The 20,551-nt window shown below is 44.3% G+C and overlaps 1 protein-coding gene across 2 annotated transcripts in view; it reads right to left on the reverse strand.

Moving 5' to 3' along the window:
• Positions 1-20,551, reverse strand: part of OGG1 (8-oxoguanine DNA glycosylase) — a 32,871-nt gene that overhangs the window by 6,468 nt on the left and 5,852 nt on the right. The window contains exons 3-6 of one of the 2 annotated variants that reach the window (XM_073591986.1): positions 18,646-18,769; positions 14,228-14,610; positions 8,508-8,687; positions 2,481-2,659 (exon numbers count right to left, since the gene is read on the reverse strand). In XM_073591986.1, coding sequence (XP_073448087.1) covers positions 2,481-2,659; positions 8,508-8,687; positions 14,228-14,610; positions 18,646-18,755 — 852 coding nt within the window. In that variant the 5' untranslated portion in view covers positions 18,756-18,769. The remainder of the gene's footprint in view (positions 1-2,480; positions 2,660-8,507; positions 8,688-14,227; positions 14,611-18,645; positions 18,770-20,551) is intronic. The other variant, XM_073591987.1, reaches the window with a different exon arrangement.

Genomic DNA, 20,551 nt, shown 5'->3' on the forward strand with positions numbered 1-20,551 from the left:
CGCTGGCGCGTGTTATACTCCAATAAATACGGTATTTATTTATACTATTAAAAGCATATTAGAAGAAATGTTGAGGTCTGACACACTAGGTAGTGAAGGCAGGATTCAAGGTGACAGTCCTGGAGCTGGCTTCTTTAAAAACAAGTCAACAATGGGATTCAGGTTTTCTGTGAACCGATCATGAGAAAAATATGAAGACTGCCATTGTGGACCTCCTTTTAAAAATGTTGGCTGTCTCAATACCTTCCGCTTCACTGGCCAATAATAAGAATGCAAATCTGGAAAGAGGAGAGATGTCAGAAGACGTTGTCTGCAAACTTGTCCCAGGCCACCAAGTAAATGAGAAGAAAAAGGACCAAAGTTACCCAAGTCCCTCTCTCGGCAGCTCAGCTCCCCGTACTCCCCCCTCCCAACTGAGACTCAGCTCCCCTCTTGCAGCAGTGACACAACGTCCCTTGTCCCCCCCACTCCACTGCCAGCAGTTCCCCAGCAGCTCAGCTTCGTCATCCATCAGTAACTCAGCTCACTTCTCCAAGCAGTGACTCCACATCTCAACTCAACCTGGTCCCTCACCTATCAGTAACTCTGCAGTTCAGCTCACCCTGCTCCCCTCTCCCAGCATTTACTCAGCAGCTCAGCTCACCCTGCTCCCCTCTCCCAGCATTTACTCAGCAGCCTTCCAATTCCAAAATGTAGTGCCAACTCTTCTAGGGCCACTGATTTTTTGGCCCAGGTTCTTTCCCACAAGTGTAGTGGCAGCCAGGCAAACAGGAACATTCACTCCGCTGGCTCAGTAAACAGTCTAGGGTCTAGGCCACCACTGAATGTTCGGCCCGTCAGTGCCCATGATTAATTCAGGGGCACCCATAACATTTTCACCGCTGTCTTCTTCATTGGACAGCAGCGAGCAGCCGTTATCACAGGGCTGGATGGGGGCGGGAACTGCTGGAGTTGACTTTTTCATTAAACAGCAGGTGGTTGGTTGCCGGGCGATCCTAGCAACCAATCACCAGCCCGGTAATGTGAAAAGTTAACTTTGGCAGTTTCCGCCCCCATCCAGCCCTGTGATATCGATCTCTGCTGCTCTGTTTGCTGTACACCTGTGTAAGGTAGGAGAGTTCTACCTACACAGCGTGTTTGTGGAGTGGGGGACAGAAGACCCTACAGTGTGGGGGTGGAGTGCAGGGCACAGAGGACTCTACAGTGGGGGGGGGGTGCAGGGGACAGAAGACCCTACATTTGGGGGGGGGGGTGCAGGGCACAGAGGACTCTACAGTGGGGAGGGGTGCAGGGTACAGAGGACCCTACAGTAGGGGGGAAGCAGGGCACAGAGGACCCAGACCCTACAGTGTGTGTGGGGGGGGGGGGGGTGCAGGACACAGAAGACCCTACAGTTGGGGGGGGGGGTGTAGGGCACAGAGGACCCTACAGTGTGGGGGGGGGGTGCAGGGCACGGAGGACCCTACAGTGGGGGGTGGGTGCATTTCCCTAAAGGCAGGAACCCAATTTTCCCTAGGGACAGGAACCCCATCTCCAGACCATGCTGGCTAACAGGGCTGGCGTCAGCCACCCTTGGGTGCCAGGATAGGAAAGGGGGGCAGTAAAATTTGAATCCCCAGCGACATACTCCCTCAGGGTGAACTGGCTTTGTATCAGTTAAGCACCTTAAAGTGAGGTAAACCTGTACTGTTAACATTACTGTGTGTTATCTTCATTTATTAGCAGGTGAATGCAGCTCTTCGTGCATTCACATACAATGAATCCGGCCCTTAAGTGGAAAAAGGTTGCTTACCCCTGGTCTAGGGATTGCCTTTTTTCTAATGCTTATTGCAGATTAACCTGGATGGGGCTTAGGGAAGCTGTGGGAATTTAAAAACACTGAACAGCAATAAGAGGACACTCTTCTCTTTGCAGCTACTTCCTAGAACAGTCCCTTCAGCAATAGGACAGAGGACAGAACATGGACACCAAAAGTAATGTTTCAGGCTGGGCTCTTTGCTTCAAAGGGTTTGTCAATGGATAGACTCTCCAGCCAGAGAGCTCACTGATCATCAGCAGAATATTCAGCTATGCTGCCTAGATGAGAACCTCTCCTTTTGGGAAAAGAACCCGGCTCCCCCAGGCTCCAAACTATTTATGTACCCCCCCAGCCACCATCTGGGCACACTCCTCCAGGGATTAGCTAGCGCCTCAAACATTCAAGCTGCTTATCTGACTATCCCAATCACTACATTTTGGAAACCTCCAGAAGAAAGACAGGGGGAAGCCATCAAACCTGCAGAGCCCAGAGCAGCCCCAAAGCAAATCACAAGCTGCTCTACTGATTACAGACAAGCCACAAGAACTAGATTTGCCTAATTTAACCAAAAGTCCTATCTGGGAGGGTGCTACACTAAGAGCAACACTGGATAAGAGTTAAAATGAGGGGGAAATGGTTGAGCTGAGCTACTGGGAGACTGACTTGAGCGTTTTAAACTCACTTTGGCTCCAACTCCGGGCAAATCGCACAGCGCCTTCTTCGCCTCTTCATAGGGAACATGACGAAGGCTCCCCAACCAGTCCAGGCCGTGCTCATGTAAGATGGTCCTTGCGCTCTGGCTGACAAACTTTGCTCTGTACCCAAAGCCCAGGTTACGTAACTTGGTCTCCGTGTCATCAGCTGTAGTGCAAAACCAAGGAGACAGAATATGTCAATCACCGGACAACCAATGCCTTACATAAAACCACAAATGTCAACATGATAGAACAGATATAGAAGATACTAATTGCTAGAATTATAATCAGACTATTCTTATTAACATGTGGATGACAACATTGTTATGTGTAGTGTGTTCCAAAACATGGCTTGCTCTGCTGAGACATGGAAGATGAATCTTCTAGAAGTGAATAGTGTTTGCTAAAATTACCAGAGACCTCTATCTCCATCTACAGGCCGAGATGCAAAACAGCGCCTCATCATTCTCATAATACAGAAGTGTGTGTTGTATACCCACTTGACCTCCAGAAAGATTTACCCCTCTTATGACCAGGCCATTTTTTGGGGATACAGCACTGCGTTACTTTAACTGACAACTGCACATTGTCATGCAACGTTGTACTCATGAAAATGTATGCATGTATTTTTTTTTTCCCCTCACTCAAATAGAGCTTTTTTTTTTTTTTTGGTGGGATTCGATCACCTCTGCGTTTTTTTTTTTTTTTTTGTGCTATAAACAAAAAAAGCAGACAGTTTTGAAAAAAAAAAAAAAAAAAAAAAAAAAACACTATATTTTTTTTACTTTCTGCACATTGGAAAATAAACATGCCTACAATGGTGTAAAACCATAAAGACTGAATGTATTAACCACTTCATCCCTGGATGGATTTACCCCCTTAACCACTTCAATACAGGGCACTTAGACACCTTCCTGCCCAGACCAATTTTCAGCTTTCAGTGCTGTCGCAGTTTGAATGACAATTGCGCGGTCATGCTACGCTGTACCCAAACTAAATTTATATAATTTTGTTCCCACAAATAGAGCTTTCTTTTGGTGGTATTTGATCACCTCTTGGGTTTTTATTTTTTGCGAAACAAATAAAAAAAAAAACGAAAATTTTGAAAAAAAAATAAAAGTTTTGCTTTTGTTTCTGTTTAAAAATTTTGTAAATAAGTAAGTTTTCTCTTTCACTGATGGGCACTGATAAGGCGGCACTGACAGGCACTGATAAGGCGGCAGCGATGAGGTGGCACCAATGAGCGGGCACTGATATGCGGCACTGATGGGTGGCACTGATATGCAGCACTGATGGGCATTGATAGGCGGCACTGATGGGCACTCATGGGTGGCACTGGGTGGGCGACACTGATGGGCACTGAAAGGCTGCAAAGATGGGTTCTTATGGGTGGCACTGCTGGGCACTGACAGGCGGCACTGCTGGGCACTAATAGGCGGCACTGATACGCTGCACTTATAGGCATCCCTGGTGGCACTGGCAGTGGTAGGCATTGGAGTGGGCACTGATTGGCAGCTGCCTGGGCATTGATTGGCAGCTGCCTTTGCACTGATTAGTATGTCCCTGGGGGTCTAGGGGCATACCTGGTGGTCCAGTGTGACTGGTTTCCCTGGTGGTCCTGGGCGGCTTCCCTGGTGGTCCTGGGTAAGATCCGAGGGGGGTCTGTGCTGATAAACAATCAGCACAGACCCCCCCTGTCAGGAGAGCAGCCGATCGGCTCTCCTCTACGCGCGTCTATCAGACGCGAGTGAGGAAAAGCCGATCACCGGCTCTTCCTATTTACATCGTGATCAGCCGTGATTGGACACGGCTGATCACGTGGCAAAGAGTCTCCGTCAGAGACTCTTTACCTAGATCGGTGTTGCGGGGTGTCAGACTGACACCCCGCAACAACGATCGCTGCGATGCGTGCCCCCGGGGGCGCGCAGTGGCTCAATATCCTGCGGACGTCATATGACGTCCAGTCAGGATTTTGAAACCACTTTGCCGCCGTCATTCTGCTATATGGCGGGCGGCAAGTGGTTAATGACCAGGCCATTTTTTGCAATACGGCACTGCGTCGCTTTAACTGACAATTGCGCGGTCATGCGGCGCTGTACCCAAACAAAATTGATGTCCTTTTTTTCCCACAAATAGAGCTTTCTTTTGGTGGTATTTGATCACCTCTGCGTTTTTTTTGTTTTCTGCACTATAGACAAAAAAAGACTGACAATTTTGAAAAAAAAAAATATATATATTTTTTACTTTCTGCTATAATACATAGCCAAAGAAAAAAAAATGTATTCACCAGTTTAGGCCAATATGTATTCTTCTACATATTTATGATAAAAAATAAATAAATAAATATCGCAATAAGCGTATATTGATTGGTTTGCGCAAAATTTAAAAAGTTATAGTGTCTACAAACTAAGGGATAGATTTATGGACTTATTTTATTTTTTTTAATGTTTTTACTGGTAATGGTGGCGATCTGCGATTTTTTTTTTTTTTATTATCTTAAAATAAAAATATAAAAAAGCTAATTTCTTCATAAAATTTAGGCCAATATGTATTCTGCTACAGGTTTTTGGTAAAGAAATCCCACTAAGCGTATTTTAATTGGTTGCACATGTCTGCCTATGTAAACAAGACGGATCCCCGTTCTGACAGGGGACAACTCGGAGATTTGCTGTTCCTAGTGATCAGAAACAGCGATCTCTATGTTGTCCCAGTAAACCCATCCCCCACACAGTTAGAACACATCCAGGGAACACAGTTAACCCCTTGATCGCCCCCTAGTGTTAACCCCTTCCCCGCCAGTCTCATTTATACAGTAACAGTGCTTTTTTTTTTTTTTTTAGCACTGATCACTGTAATAATGTTACTGGTCCCCAAAAAGTGTCACTTAGGGTCAGACTTGTCTGCCGCAATGTTGCTAAAAATCGCAGATCGCCACCATTATCAGTAAAAACAATAAAAAAAAAAAAAAATAAGTCCATAAATCTATCCTATAGTTTGTATAACTTTTGCGCAAACCAATCAATATACGCTTATTGCAATTTTTTTTTTACCAAAAATACGTAGAATACATATTGGCCTAAACTGGTGAATACATTTTTTTTTTTGGCCATGTATTATAGCAGAAAGTAAAAAAAAAAAATTTTTTTTTTTTTTTCAAAATTGTCAGTCTTTTTTTGTCTACAGTGCAAAAGATAAAAACCGCAAAGGTGATCAAATACCACCAAAAGAAAGATCTATTTGTGGGGAAAAAACAGGATGTCAATGTTGTTTGGGTACAACGTCACACGACTGGGCAATTTTCAGTTAAAGCGACGCAGTGCCATATCGCAAAAGATGGCCTGGTCATTAAGGAGGGTAAATCCTTCCAGGGCTGAAGTGGTTAATAAATTCAGTCTTTATGGTTTTACACCACTGTGGGCATGTTTATTTTCCGTACTCAGGCATCCTAGCTAAGGCGGAGCAGGGCCATTTGGGGTGTTTGCACATGCTGACCATAACCACTTATATACGGGGGGGTCATGGGGTTTTGGGAAGTGTTCATTTTTACTTGAATGGTGGAAGAATCTGAGAAAGAGGAATCTGCACTGCAGTAGGGAGCTCACATCATTTTTGCAAAGGACTCTTTTGGTGAAATCGCTTTGCACTGGATGAACTTAAAAGGCACTTTAATCTATGTAGACTTCTATAAAAGGGGGTTTACACCACACTGGAATCTTTCTTGAAATGTTGAAACTTTTGTTTTGAATGAACTAATTTATTAAATTTAAAAAAGGTACAGGTGTGTAGCGGGCACCTACTTTTAGGTAGGCGACCTTTCCTAGTAGTTTCTATGTCAGGTAAATTTAGACAGGCTTGTGCTATTACAGCAGGCCTGTGTGTTGTTAATTTCCCTTTGAGTGGCAGGTAGTTTGTATGCTAGTCTCGGCCAATCATTCATTTGCTTGGTAACACCCGGGACTCTCATATAAAAAAGGGGGGGCCACGTGGTGCCGGGAGGAGTTCGAGTTTGTGTTGGAGTGGGAGAAGTCAGCCTGGTCCCCGGAGGGGGGAGTGGAGGTTTTCCCCTCTGGGGAACCGACGGAGCTTTACCCCTGCAATAAGGGTAAAGAACCGGTCCTCATGGAGGAACAGACGACACCTTACAGCATGTAGTCGCTGGTGTCGATGGCCGCCCCTGCGGGGAGGGGAGCGGGCCATAAAGGAGAAAAGGAACTAAGGATCGTTGCGGAAGAAGTAGCAACAAAGCGGAAGAAAACTGGGCGATCGATCGTTTATGAGTGGCACATGGACTATTGATAACGTAAGTGAAAGCCCAAGGGAAGGGTACTACCAGAGGCTGAGGGATATTAGTACGCAAGTCAGTGAAATGGACAGTGATGGCCTGTGACTTTGGGTTCAGCAATGCCCCGGGATTCCAATCAGTCAAGCGGGAGGAGTTACTCAGAGTGACTTTTCTTTAGCTCAACTTGGAAGTACCATGCAGATGGGAAGTAGTGGTAAAAAGGTAGCGGTGAAGCTGCAAGCACACATATAGAGATACAGACTGTTCTTTAAAAGTCATGCAGATGAAGTTATTCAGAGTGACTCTTTATCAATTATTCTCTATCAAATCTACTTCCATCTTCCCCGATTGAAGAAATCACAAAGTGATTTCCCAACTACCCGCAATTGATCATAGTTTTCCGGTAAGAGCAATTGGAAGATGATAATGTAACAGAGAGCATCTCAGAGAAAGTCCTTCTCCCATCGCAGTTCATGTTAATGTATAAAGCAAATGAAAAAGCATTAAGGACTGTGAGTTATAAATCTATGGGCTGCGAGGGTTGGGTGGTAAACGTGAATTACGGATATAAATTTTAATCAACCGCTCCTTCGGGGGTAAGTGCTACATGTGTTTTATTTAAAATCTGTTATTTTGCTATTTTATATTTGTTCACTGTTATGCCAATAATGTATATGTAATTTATTAATTTTTCTCCAAGTGTGGGGTATTTATTGCTGCCTTAGTAGAGTATAAACAGTAACAGCACAACAACTGCACTATTACCAAAAGTATTGGGACGTCTTTACACATGAACATTAATGGCATCCCAGTCTTAGTCTGTAGGGTTCAATATTGACTTGGCCCACCCTTTGCAGATATAACAGCTTCAACTCTTCTGGGAAGACTGTCCACAAGGTTTAGGAGTGTGTCTATGGGAATGTTTGATCATTCTTCCAGAAGAGCATTTGTGAGGTCAGGCACTGGCTTGCAGTCTCTGCTCTAATTCATCCCAAAGGTGTTCATGGGGTTAAGGTCAGGACTCTGTGCAGACCAGTCAAGTTCCTCCACTCCAAACTCACACATCCGTGTCTTTATGGACCTTGCTTTGGGCACTGGTGCGCAGTCATGTTGGAACAGGAAGGGGCCATCCCCAAACTGTTCCCACAAAGTTGGGAGCATGAAATTGTCCAAAATGTCTTGGTATGCTGACGCCTTAAGAGTTCCCTTCACTGGAACTAAGGGGCCAAACCCAACCCCTGAAAAACAACCCCACACTATAATCCCCCCTCCACCAAATGATATGGACCAGTACACAAAGCAAGGTCCATAAAGACATGGATGAACGAGTTGGGGGTGGAGGAACTCGACTGGCCTGCACAGAGTCCTGACCTCAACCTGATTAGAGCAGAGATGGAGAGCCAGGCCTTCTCGTCCAACATCAGCGCCCGACCTCACAAATACGCTTCTGGAAGAATGGTCAAACATTCCCATAGACACACTCCTAAACCTTGTGGACAGTCTTCCCAGAAGAGTTGAAGATGTTATAGCTGCAAAGGGTGGACCAACTCAATACTGAACCCTACAGACTAAGACTGGGATGCCATTAATGTTCATGTGCGTGTATAGGCAGGTGTCCCAATACTTTTGACAATTTAGTGTAGATCAAATCTGGAGGCCTAGAACAAAACTAGAAGTTGTTTGCTCTTGAACACCGCTTTCCTGCAACCAGTCGATGTTCAGAGAGGCTTACCTGCCAATGCCTGGAGACTGGGGAAGGAGTAATAATCCACAGAATCGAGTCGGCACAGGCGTCTTCCCAGAGTGCTGCAAACTCGCTCGATCATTCCTGTGATACGTGAGATGTGGTTGTTGGAAGTACAGATGAATGAGAAGAGACATTCTACGGGATCCTGGCGCAGGATGCGAATTCCTGGAGAGAGGCAGCAACGCTTTACTTCATGGATCAGAACACACCGCTTCAGCACAAGGAGGATGGGATTGCGCCTTGAGGCTGATTTACAAAAGAAGTGGAGTATCTTTGATGCAGCGCATACTAGCTCATTATGAAATACTCACCTTAGAACGAGGCCTCTGCATCTGATCCCGGTCCACGCCGAGGGAGCTGACATGTTCCCTCTGCTTTTCTTCCGGGTTTGCGGCTCCGGCGCTGTGAGTGGCCAGAGCCACGATTAGGTCACTGTGCGTGGGAGTCATCTTCCTGCATCTGCCGGACCTTCACAGCGCATGCGCCACTGACGTCAGCGGCTGCATGCAAAGTGAATATCTCCCAAACCGTACAGGTTTAGGGAATATTATTTTACCTACAGGTAAGCCTTATTATAGGCTTACCTGTAGGTAAAAATAACAAAAAAGGGTATACAACCACTTTAAGGCTGCTGTAGAATTCAAAACCTGTGTGAAAGAGCCTTAGGAGACCAGTAATATGAAGTCTGAATGTTCTTCACAATTTGTTTAAAGCTGGATTAACACCTATGAGTTTTGAAACCTAATAAAATACATATCGGGTGCACATCCTAAAGCAGGGAAAGGCAACCTGGGGCCCTCCAGCTGTTGCAGCACTACAAGTCCCATCATGCCTCTGGGAGTAATTGTAACTGCCAGCTTTGCAATGCCTCATGGGAAATGTAGTTCCACAACAGCTGGAGGGCCCCAGGTTGCCCACCCCTGTCCTAAAGCATGTGTTGAGGTGTATTTCTATTAATTTTATTGGAAAATGCATCAAGCAAATACCCAAAAGTGATAACTCAGCCTTAGGAGCAGATTCCACCTTTTGCAAAAGTTAGAGGACCTGCAGTCTGCTCACATAATTTGTAATAAAAACCAACTTTGCCATTCTGAAGCTTCCCTCCAACCACTTTGTATATTATTTTATAGATACTGTGATTCTGTACTTGCCAAATATGCTGCGGAAATCTCCCTATGCTGAGTCTGGCTGCAACCATTTTAACTGGGCAGCCGAAGCTGCTGCCTGTTCACTGCCTGGATTTACACAGAGGCACACCTCCAGCTCTCATTGGCCCTCTTAGGACTCATCATCCCTCCCTTCCTGGCAAACTCTCAGGTGAGTTAGAGAGAGCTGTGCATGATGTCATAAGCCTAGGCTTTTTACCAGACAAGAAACAGGAAGTGGGCTGTATAAGGTATTTACTGACAGAGAAAAGATGTTTTACTATCCAAAGTTAAAACAACAAGGGGCAGAAGATACATGCAAAGCTGAAAAAAAAAAAAAAAAAATATGACTGAAGGTCAGCTTTAGGACCCCTTTCACACTGGGGCAGCGGCCGCGTTATCGCTAAAGCGCTGCTTTTTTTAGCTGCACTTTAGCACTGTTTAAGCGGCACTTTCGGCCCCTAGCAGGGCGCTTTTAACCCCAAAGAAGGGCTTCGGAAGCACTGCCTATTCATTCCAATGGACAGGGTGTTTTGGGAGCGCTAAATACAGCGCTCCCAAACCGCCCATAAGATGCTGCTTGCAGGACTTTTTCGGAACATCCCGCAAGCGCACCTCCCCAGTGTGAAAAGTCACACTGGAATGAATGGGAGGCGGTTTTCACTCGCTTAGCAGAGGCTATTTCCAGCGCTAAAGCGCCTGAAAACCTTCCCAGTGTGAAAGGGGTCTAAAGTATATGTGAACCCTCACCTTGTAAAACAACCCATTCAGTTTAAAATACAAATGAAAAGCAAAACATTATTGTATAGATAAAGAAATAAATAAATTACAACCCCCCCCCACACTTTTTTTTTATAGGTGATTACATTCCCTCTGTTCTCAGCTGCATAAGAGCTGGGAGGGGGAGGAGAAGCAGCAGCAGCACACTGAGCTTCCCAGTAAATGGCTGTTCAGTAGGGGCATGTCAGGACAAGTCTGATCGTTGGAGGAGAGCAGGCTGAGTTCCTAGCATAGCTAGGGAACTGACCACAGTGTGTTTTCCTGCTTAGTGTGGTCAGTTTTTAATTGGAGAGCAAAGGGACTGGCAGGAACACCGGGGATTTCATACAAAGGAAGCAATACAAAGAACAGGAGACTTTCTCATACGTGTACATGGTACAGCAGGCACATATCAGGAATATAAAATGTTGGGGTAACAAAACGGTTTAAATAAATGCACCAACATTGATATGATAGAAAATATGCCTTTATTAAATGTTTGCATTGGTGCCTGCAGAGCATTGCAATAGTGATCACACAAGGAGAGTGCAACGTTTCGGAGTTCTGTGACACATGCCTGACGAAGGGGTCCTGCATGACTCCGAAACGTTGCTCTCTCTTTGTGTTGTGATCATGCAGTATACTATCCGTTTGGACGCTGCTTTGTGTCGATCCATGGTGTGCTGGCAAATATCTACTTTGTGACTTGAACCAGTATCCAGCTGGTTGTTGCTGCAGCACCCAAACTTTGAGGGCTTATCCAGGAACGTGTGCGATGGGAATATAAAGTGCCGAAGAACTACACCGGTGAGGAAGAAGAGATCCCTACTCTTTACAAGATTCATAGTAAAAGAATGTAACACTAATAAATCCAGATGAAAGGACTGTGTAGTAAAAGCCAAACACAGCCGTACTATACTAAAATAACAGGGTTTCCCTGAAGAATGCACCCCACAATTCAGGTAAGGAGGGGACAGTGTGGTGTATGCCACCATGTTTCATGTTACACCCTAAATATGGGTGAAATATAAAACATTATTATTACTATACAGGGTTTATATAGAGCCAACAGTTTGCGCAGCACTTTACTGTTCGTTAGAGCTTACAATATAAAAAGGGAGGGCCAAGTGAGACAAAAGGTAATTGTGGGAGATAAGCTGATGGGGAAATTAAATGTTTAGTGGTTAGGTGGAGGCAGGATAAGCTTCTCTGATGCGGTGGGTTTTCAAGGAGTAGAAGAAGTTGGGCAGATTGGGGTAGGGGGTTCCAGAGGATGGGAGAGGCTCTGGAGAAGTCCTGGAGGTGAAGAGTGAACTAGCAAGCAGGAGGTCTTGAGGAGTGAAGAGAACAGTTTGGTTGGTATTTTGAGACTAGGTAAGCAATGTAACTGGGGGCAGAGTTGTGGATGGCTTTGTAAGTTGTGTTAGTATTTTGAAGGTAATGCGTTGGGCGAGAGGAAGCCAATGGGAGGGATCGGCAGAAAGGAGCAGCAGACATTGAACGGTTGGGAAGGTGGAGGAGTCTAGCAGCAGCACTCATGATAGGCTGAAGGAGGGATAGCCTACATAAGGGTAAGCCAATGTGGAGGGAGCTGCAATAGTCAAGGTGAGAGATAACCAGGGAGGGAATTAGAAGCTTTGTGGTGTCACTGCCCCAAGAAGGGGTATATTTTGGAATTATGGAGGCTGAGGCAGCAAGATATGGATAGCGATTGGATGTGGGCTGAAAAGAGAGGTCAGAGTCCAGAATTACACCTATCATACTGGTACGTATGGACGGACTGATAGTTGTGCCATCAATGTTGACAGAAAAGTCAGGGGGGGGGGGATTTTATGGTATAGAAGTTGGATTGAGCCTCTAAAAGGGACGGTCATGGGAGAAATACATGTGCTAGCAATACTGACCTTATTCTGCCTGTTAGGTTGACCCATTGATCCCAATATTTGCGGAGTTAAAACAAGATGGGAAAAAAATGTATACCTTTTAAGCATTTGGAGAAGTTATCTCCCTTTTTGAATGCCTTATTTATATAAAAATGTGTGTATGACTAATGCGGTGATATTCGGGCCCTTTCACACTTGTGCTCTCTAGCGCGGCTAAAGCGCACCTTTCCAGAACGACAAAAGTTCATCCAAAGTATTCCCCTTTAAATTCTATGTAATTTTTATATTGCTTTGCTTTGAAAAGTCCTGCATGCTGCATCTTGTGTGCTTTTCAAATGTGCACCAAAAATGCACCTTCCATTTTAAGTCAAAGGCAATACTCTAAAAATACACAGAGGGTGTATTTTTTGGTGCATTTTTTTTTTTTGGGGGGGGGGGGGGGGGGGGTCACATGACAACTTGAATAAAAAAAAAAGATGCTGCTGTTAAGGAGCAGGCACCTATCGGCATCCTTAACAACCAGTGCATAGTGAAGCCGGCACCCCAGGCGTCCTTAACAACCAGTGATTGTATGGTTGTTAAGCCAGCGGGTGCCGGATCTTTAACAACCAGCTATTTACTGGTCATTAAGGACACCAGCGGGTGCCAGCTCCGCAATACACTGGTTGTCAAGGACGCCGGCGGGTTTTCGGCTACTAAAAGTGTTACTAAACCCACAACAGTAAAAGCAGTCTGTAAAAAGCAGTAAAGCATGCTTGTTATACTCACTGTGGAACCTAAAGGGTTAATGCTCCGCATTGTGTAAAAAGGCTGTTCCTGTTTTCTCCGATCCTCCCCTTCTTCCACTGTCCCCAAGCCATCTGCTAATAAGACAGAGCCTTTGGAGTCACTCTGCACATGCTCAGTTTGGTGTGTATTGCTAGAGTTTTTTTTTTTTCTTGGGAGGGTGCATGTGATCAGCACAGGGCCAATCAGCACTGTCCACACAGAGGGTCAAGGGTCCTGTAGCCTCATAGGACAGTCAGAGTAGAATGAAAACTCCTTCTACAAGCTTTAACCAGACACTGATAGATGTCATAAGACTGCTATATACTGCTGATGGGAAAAGTTATTTAGCAGTTTATATTTACTAAAATAATTGCATTTCCATGTTCTGTGTATTGTGGGAGACCTGACAGTGAATGCAGAGTCCTGGGTTTAGTAACACTTTAACAACCAGTGAAGAGCATAGCCGGCACCCGCTGGGTTCCTTAAAGCGGTAGTAAACTGCGTCTGGTTAAAATAAATAAATAAATCCCACCTATAAAGGCAATTGCATAATGTGCTAGAATGCGTCGCATACTTACTTTAGAACTAAGCCTTCCAGCGCCGAGCTGTCACTGCTGAGGGCTGACATCTTTCCCCGGTCTTTCTTCTGGATTCCCGCACTCCGGCTATGTGATTGGCTGGAGCCACAATGACGTCATGCGCGCGGGAGCCCTCCGTTCCAGCAGGAAACTCTAATGGTCCAGCAAGGTATCCCGGACCTTCAGAGCACATACGCCGGTGATGTCACCAGCTGCATCCAGGTTAAATATCTCCAAAACAGTGCACGTTTAGGAGATATTCATTTTACCTACAGGTAAGCCTTATTATAGGCTTACCTGTAGGTAAAAATAACAAAGCAGGCTTTACTACCGCTTTAACAACCAGCTTTTAACCCATATGCTTTGCGTTAAATTTTAACACAATGCATTTAAAATGTGCGTTGATGCACAGCAGTGTGAAACCGGCCATAGACTCAGGTTGACAGCCCTTGGATGTTCTTCTCTGAAAACTGCTGCATAATAGTTATAAATATAAAATGCTATATAAAAAAAAAAATATATATATACATACACACACACACACATAACAGACTTAATTATCAAATAATTACCTGAAAACTCTCTGGCTACTTTCTGAAAGTTGCTGTCGGATTCTCCCCACTGCTTATAGAGATCCTGGAGACGGAGGTGCAGCTGGAAATAATCCTCCAGCGTTTCCCCATCTTTCTTGCAGTCTTTGGAGTCAATATGAATAGGTACATTTGTCCAGTCATCTTCTTTTTCTTGTTTTAGGTCTTCAGTGTTGATGGCCTCGGAGGTTGTCTTCTTCAGCTTTCTCTTCGTGGCTTTCTTCTGCGTTTCCTTATTGGATTTTCCCTCTTCCTCCTCTGTGTTGGGGTACACGGCGTACCAGAGGTGGTCATCCTTCTGTGTCAGGGTCCACACACGCTCATGTACCACGCCGGTCCAGAAACCTGGACTGCTCTCCCTCCACCTGAAGAAAGAGGACAAGCCTTTCACAAATGACAGCAACAGAGAACTATCTGTGTGTGTCTCCAGCACCAAGCACAATTGGAACCCTTTTCTCAGGAGTTGAAGATCTGGCTGCCTTGTCTTATAATGCAATGCGATACGAGAGGTGAAGCAGTACTTTATAGATGAACTTTGCTTGGACCAATGGAAACACAGTGCCTTGAAAAAGTATTCATACCACCTGAAATTTTCCACATTTTGTCATGTTACAACCAAAAATGTAAATGTATTTTATTGGGATTTTATGTGATAGACCAACACAAAGTGGCACATAATTGTGAAGTGGATGGAAAATAAGTGGTTTTTAATTTTTTATTATTCAGCCCCCTCTTCTCCGATACCCCTAACTAAAATCTAGTGGAACCAATTGCCTTCAGAAGTCACCTAATTAGTAGAGTCCACCTGTGTGTAATTTAATCTCAGTATAAATATAGCGGTTTTGTGAAGCCCTCAGAGGTTTGTTAGAGAACCTTAGTGACCAAACAGCATCATGAAGTCCATGGAACACACCAGACAGGTCAGGGATAAAGTTGTGGAGAAGTTTAAAGCAGGGTTAGGTTATAAAAAAAATCCCAAGCTTTGAACATCTCACGGAGCACTGTTCAATCCATCATCCAAAAATGGAAAGAGTATGACACAACTGCAAACCTACCAAGACATGGCTGTCCACCTAAACTGACAGGCCGGGCAAGGAGAACATTCATCAGAGAAGCAGCCAAGAGGCCCATGGTAACTCTGGAGGAGCTGCAGAAATCCACAGCTCAGGTGGGAGAATCTGTCTACAGGAGCAGTCCACAAATCTGTCCTTTATGGAAAAGTGCCAAGAAGAGAGCAAAAAGAAGACCTGTTTGCAGTTTGCGAGAAGCCATGTGGGGGAAGCAGCAAACGTGGAAGAAGGTGCTCTGGTCAGATGAGACCAAAATTGAACCATTTGGCCTAAAAGCAAAACACTATGTGTGGTGGAAAACTAACACTGCACATCACCCTAAACACACCATCCCCACCGTGAAACATGGTGGTGGGAGCATCATGTTGTGGGGATGCTTTTCTTCAGTAGGGACAGGGAAGCTGGTCAGAGTTGATGGAAAGATGGATGGAGCCAAATACAGGGCAATCTTAGAAGAAAACCTGTTAGAGTCGGCAAAAGTCTTGAGACTGGGGCAGAGGTTCACCTTCCAGCAGAACAACAACCCTAAACATACAGCCAGAGCTACAATGAAATGGTTTAGATCAAAGCATATTCATGTGTTAGAATGGCCCAGTCAAAGTCCAGACCTAAATCCAATTGAGAATCTGTGGCAAGACTTGAAAATTGCTGTTCACAGATGCTCTCCATCCAATCTGACAGAGCTTGAGATATTTTGCAAAGAAGAATGGGCAAAATGGTCATTCTCTAGATATGCAAAGCTGGTAGAGACATCCCCAAAAAAAGACTTGTAGTTTTAATTGCAGTGAAAGGTGGTTCTACAAAGTATTGACTCAGGGGGGCTGAATACAAATGCATGCCACAATTTTCACATATTTGTACAAAAAATTTGGAAAACCATTTATCATTTTCCTTTGACTTCACAATTATGTGCCACTTTGTGTTGGTCTATCACATAAAATCCCAATAAAATACATTTACACTTTTGGTTGTAACATGATAAAATGTGGTAAATTTCAAGGGGTATGAATACTTTTTCAAGGCACTGTATGCATATACCATACCTGTAGGATCCCTCTAGAAGCGAGCAACCACTGTAGTACTCCAGTGATCCCCTCTAGCTTACGGATCGCATGCCGAGCATCTGCTCTGCTGCACTGTGAACACAGAAGGTTGGCTGCTTGGCACGGGGACCATTCAGAGAATGCTTCACATCTTCTCAATTAATGCAAAGTGTTCTCTGATTTGACAAGGTGGAGAGTGTGACATCACTGTCCCACCCCTTCACCTCATCCAATCAACAAATGCTTTGCATCTATTAAAAAAATGCAAAGCATTCTCTGAATGATGCCCATGCCAAGCAGCCGACCTCCTGTGTTCACAGTGCAGCAGGACAGTCGCTCCACGTGGGACCCAGGAGTGAGTGGAGGTCACTGGAGTAACAGTGCCTACTACAATGATTTCCAGCTTCCAGGGGGATCCCACTGGTTTGGTGTCCAAGCTGGACCAACGTAACTATGTAAAAAAAAAAAAGCCATACCTGGAATTCTTTGTGAACACTATTTAAGCTAATTTTACCAGCTTTTAAAGAGGAAGTAAACTTCCTTTTACCTATAGGTAAGCCTATAATAAGGCTTACCTATAGGTAGTGTAAATATCTCCTAAACATGCACCATTGATATTTACATTCCATGCAGCCAGTGAAATCACTAGCACATGCGCTCTGAAGGAACGACCACCCGTGCCATTTCTTCAGATCCCTGTGCCGTGAATGGCGGCTCCCGCGTGCATGCGTGGGAGTGACGTCATCGCAGCTCCGGCCTGTCACAGAGGAAAAGCCCGCGAACCCGGAAGGAAGACGGGTGAAGATGGGAGCCCCTGCAGCGCTGACATTGCGGCACTGGAGGAGCTTTGTTTTATGGCAAGTTTCACATAATGTGCTAGTATACGATGCAGCACCAAAGAGGATGGACTTCATCACCCGCACACAGCACATATGTGTATATGGATGGGCGAGGTTTCTGTGCCAAGAGCACACTCACTGCGAGCTCCCAGCAGAGTAACCAGGCTTTCATAGATAGCTCCTGGTCTCCAACAATGATTGGGAGCTGGTGGGACCAGCTCCTGATCATGTGACCACTGTGACGGCCAATCATAGCTGTCACGTGACTGGGCAAGCCCTTCCCCTCCCCAAAAAAGTACCTGCAAAATGGTGCGTGGAAGTTGCTTGGCTATACAGGGAGGGGTGTTATTGTAGAAGGTACTTTTTTGGTAAGACAAATCTTTAAGATTGAGATATTTTTCAACATTTGCATATTTATTAAATATCATACTTCATGCTGCATTTACCCATGAAGGCTTTTACTGTCTGGGAAAGTTTAATAAAAAGAAATTTAAAAAATCCTCTAAATAATTTAAAAATTAAATATTAATAAATATTATGCATTTATTGATTTGTTTCATGCTCCTGTTTTAAAAACAGGAAAGACAGGGTCTTTCCTGTTTTTCGGCCTCAGTGGGTCCCCTGGCTTGTCCCTCTCAGGTTGGTGCATTGCGTGTGGGGGAGCTGGACCAGCATTTTTTGGGCCAGGCACCTCCTTGCTTTTGAGGTATGCCTTTGTGTTGAACCCTCTGGCTCAAGCAATCTGGAAGCAACTTTTCTGTGTACCCTTATGTTTTTAATCAGCAACAATTGTCATTCCATGATATGCAAGTGCTTTTCCCCTTATTATATTTCCCACTAATTCATGCCTGTTATCTTATATTTGGATTTACAGTGTTATATGTTTGCATATTTATGTTATTCTTTTCAATCCTAATGTAGAATACTGATTTTCTTGCTCAAACTGTACCCCTGAAGAAGGAGAACTACATATTTACTCCGAAACGCGTTGTGTGCAAGAAACACTAGCCTATTATCTGTATTCTGTTTTGGATGACAACACTGTAATGTTTACTTCAAATGTGCTTTTTATTACATGTTTTGTATTTTTCATATTTCAATACTTTTTCATATTAGAATATTTTTTATAACCTTTGTGCCTTAAAAGTCCGCCACCAGGGGATTTTGTTTCTGTAACATTGGATGTGGCACAACTTTATGCCCAATAATAACCGACCTACCCTTGTAAAACATTCACTTATAGGATTATATGCCTAGGCATTTGGTCATGTGATCTCTGCCAAAAGGTTATGACCGGAGCTCAGGCTGGCTACTTTTTTCTTCAGCAGGGATGACCTAACCAAATATTTACCTGACGATAGAACTGACTTTAGCAATTAAAATAGGAATTTGGAAATGCTATTTTACATACAGCTCTATATAATGCAATGCAATATAATGCAATGTACCTAAAAGATTGGCCACCTGGAAGCACAAAATCCAGCCTGAGTTCAGAAGACGGGCAAGGCAGAGAACGCCAGAGAGCGGGACATGCTGACAGGGAAGTGAGATGACGCATGTTCTTTTAATGACCTAAACAGAAATTAGTTTTAGTTTTAAAAGACAATTTAAAAAGGAGCAATTAGAATAATAAAACAAACACAATCTTACAATAAAAACCATACAGTGGATATAGAAAAGAATCACCCCCATTTAAAATAATCACATTTTGTTGTTTTACAGCCTGGAATGACAGATGCAGTTTTTGTTTTATCCAGCTGTATTTACTAGTGCAGCTGACTGTAGCGATGGAAAAATTAGTGATTTTCTTTCCTGCAACCAAAAATTGCATCTATGCTTATCTTTCTACATAGTATTCATGAAAAAAAGTCTTGTTCAAAGATTACCAGGACAATCGTGCTAATCCTCAGTAAAACGGATCTTTATTGGACTGCCTTAAAAGATGTATGGGTTTTTTTTTTTCTTATTCATACCTACCTAGGTGGATGCAGCATCTGTCCCCTGCCGGCTCTAACACTGAGAACCGAGAGATCGAACATCGCCGATCACTCGGTTCTCACAGCTCCTCCCTGACTGTCAGTCTCCAGCTCTCCGCTCTGCTCCCTCCTCACTCACTGGAGCGCTGGGCTGTGGAGGGGAGCGGCCGGCTCAGGCTCTCAGAAACATGTGGGCAGATCCCGACTTCACGGTCGAGATGACGTTCAAGCCTGGACCGACTTTTGTGACGTCAGCAGACTTCAGCCCGCTCTCTACTGAAGATGGGTCACAGGAGTGCAAAAAGAACTGCACTCCTGTGATTCATAAGAGAAGTACAGTGGAACCTTGATTAACGAGTAACGCGGTTAACAAGCGTTTTGAAAGACGAGCAACTTTTTTTTTTAAATCCTGACTCGGTTTGCGAGTGTTGTTAAGCTAATGTGGTGTGCAGTACCGCATTTGACCAGAGGTGCGAGGGCACCGGTGACACTCGGAACTGTTCGGAGCCGTTCGGAAATACTCGGAATCATTCGGAAATACTCCGATCCCGAGTGTTTCCAAGCCTTTCTAAGTTCAGCCGAGCTGCCCCGAGTATTTCCGAGGTTCTCCGGCACCCCCCACCTCTGGCCACATGCGGTATTGCATGTAATAGAAGTCAACGCGGAACTAATTATCTTCGTTTCTGTTGACTTCAATGGGGAAACTCGCTTTGATATGCGAGTGCTTTAAATTACGCTCATAATCCAAGGTCCCACTGTACAGCCAAATGAGCTTTGGCCATACTTCTCCTTTAATACATTACAAAAAGCACTGCTTCATTTTACTCTCTTGCTTTTTTCTAAAAAGGGATATTGTTATTGGAGAGTTATTAGAACTTTGCCATTAGTGTGTGTTAACACACACACATATATTATATATATATATACACACACACACACACACACAGTGGGGACGGAAGGTATTCAGACCCCCTTACATTTTTCACTCTTTGTTATTTTGCAGCCATTTGCCAAAATCATTTAAGTTCATTTTTTCCCTCATTAATGTACACACAGCACCCCATATTGACAGAAAAACACAGAATTGTTGACATTTTTGCAGATTTATTAAAAAAGAAAAACTGAAATATCACATGGTCCTAAGTATTCAGACTCTTTGCTCAGTATTTAGTAGAAGAACCCTTTTGATCTAATACAGCCATGAGTCTTTTTGTGAAAGATGCAACAAGTTTTTCACACCTGGATTTGGGGATCCTCTGCCATTCCTCCTTGCAGATCCTCTCCAGTTCTGTCAGGTTGGATGGTAAACGTTGGTGGAGCCATTTTTAGGTCTCTCCAGAGATGCTCAATTGGGTTTAAGTCAGGGCTCTGGCTGGGC

The sequence above is a fragment of the Aquarana catesbeiana genome, linkage group LG07 (genome assembly GCF_042186555.1).
Source record: "Aquarana catesbeiana isolate 2022-GZ linkage group LG07, ASM4218655v1, whole genome shotgun sequence".
Taxonomy (NCBI): domain Eukaryota; kingdom Metazoa; phylum Chordata; class Amphibia; order Anura; family Ranidae; genus Aquarana; species Aquarana catesbeiana.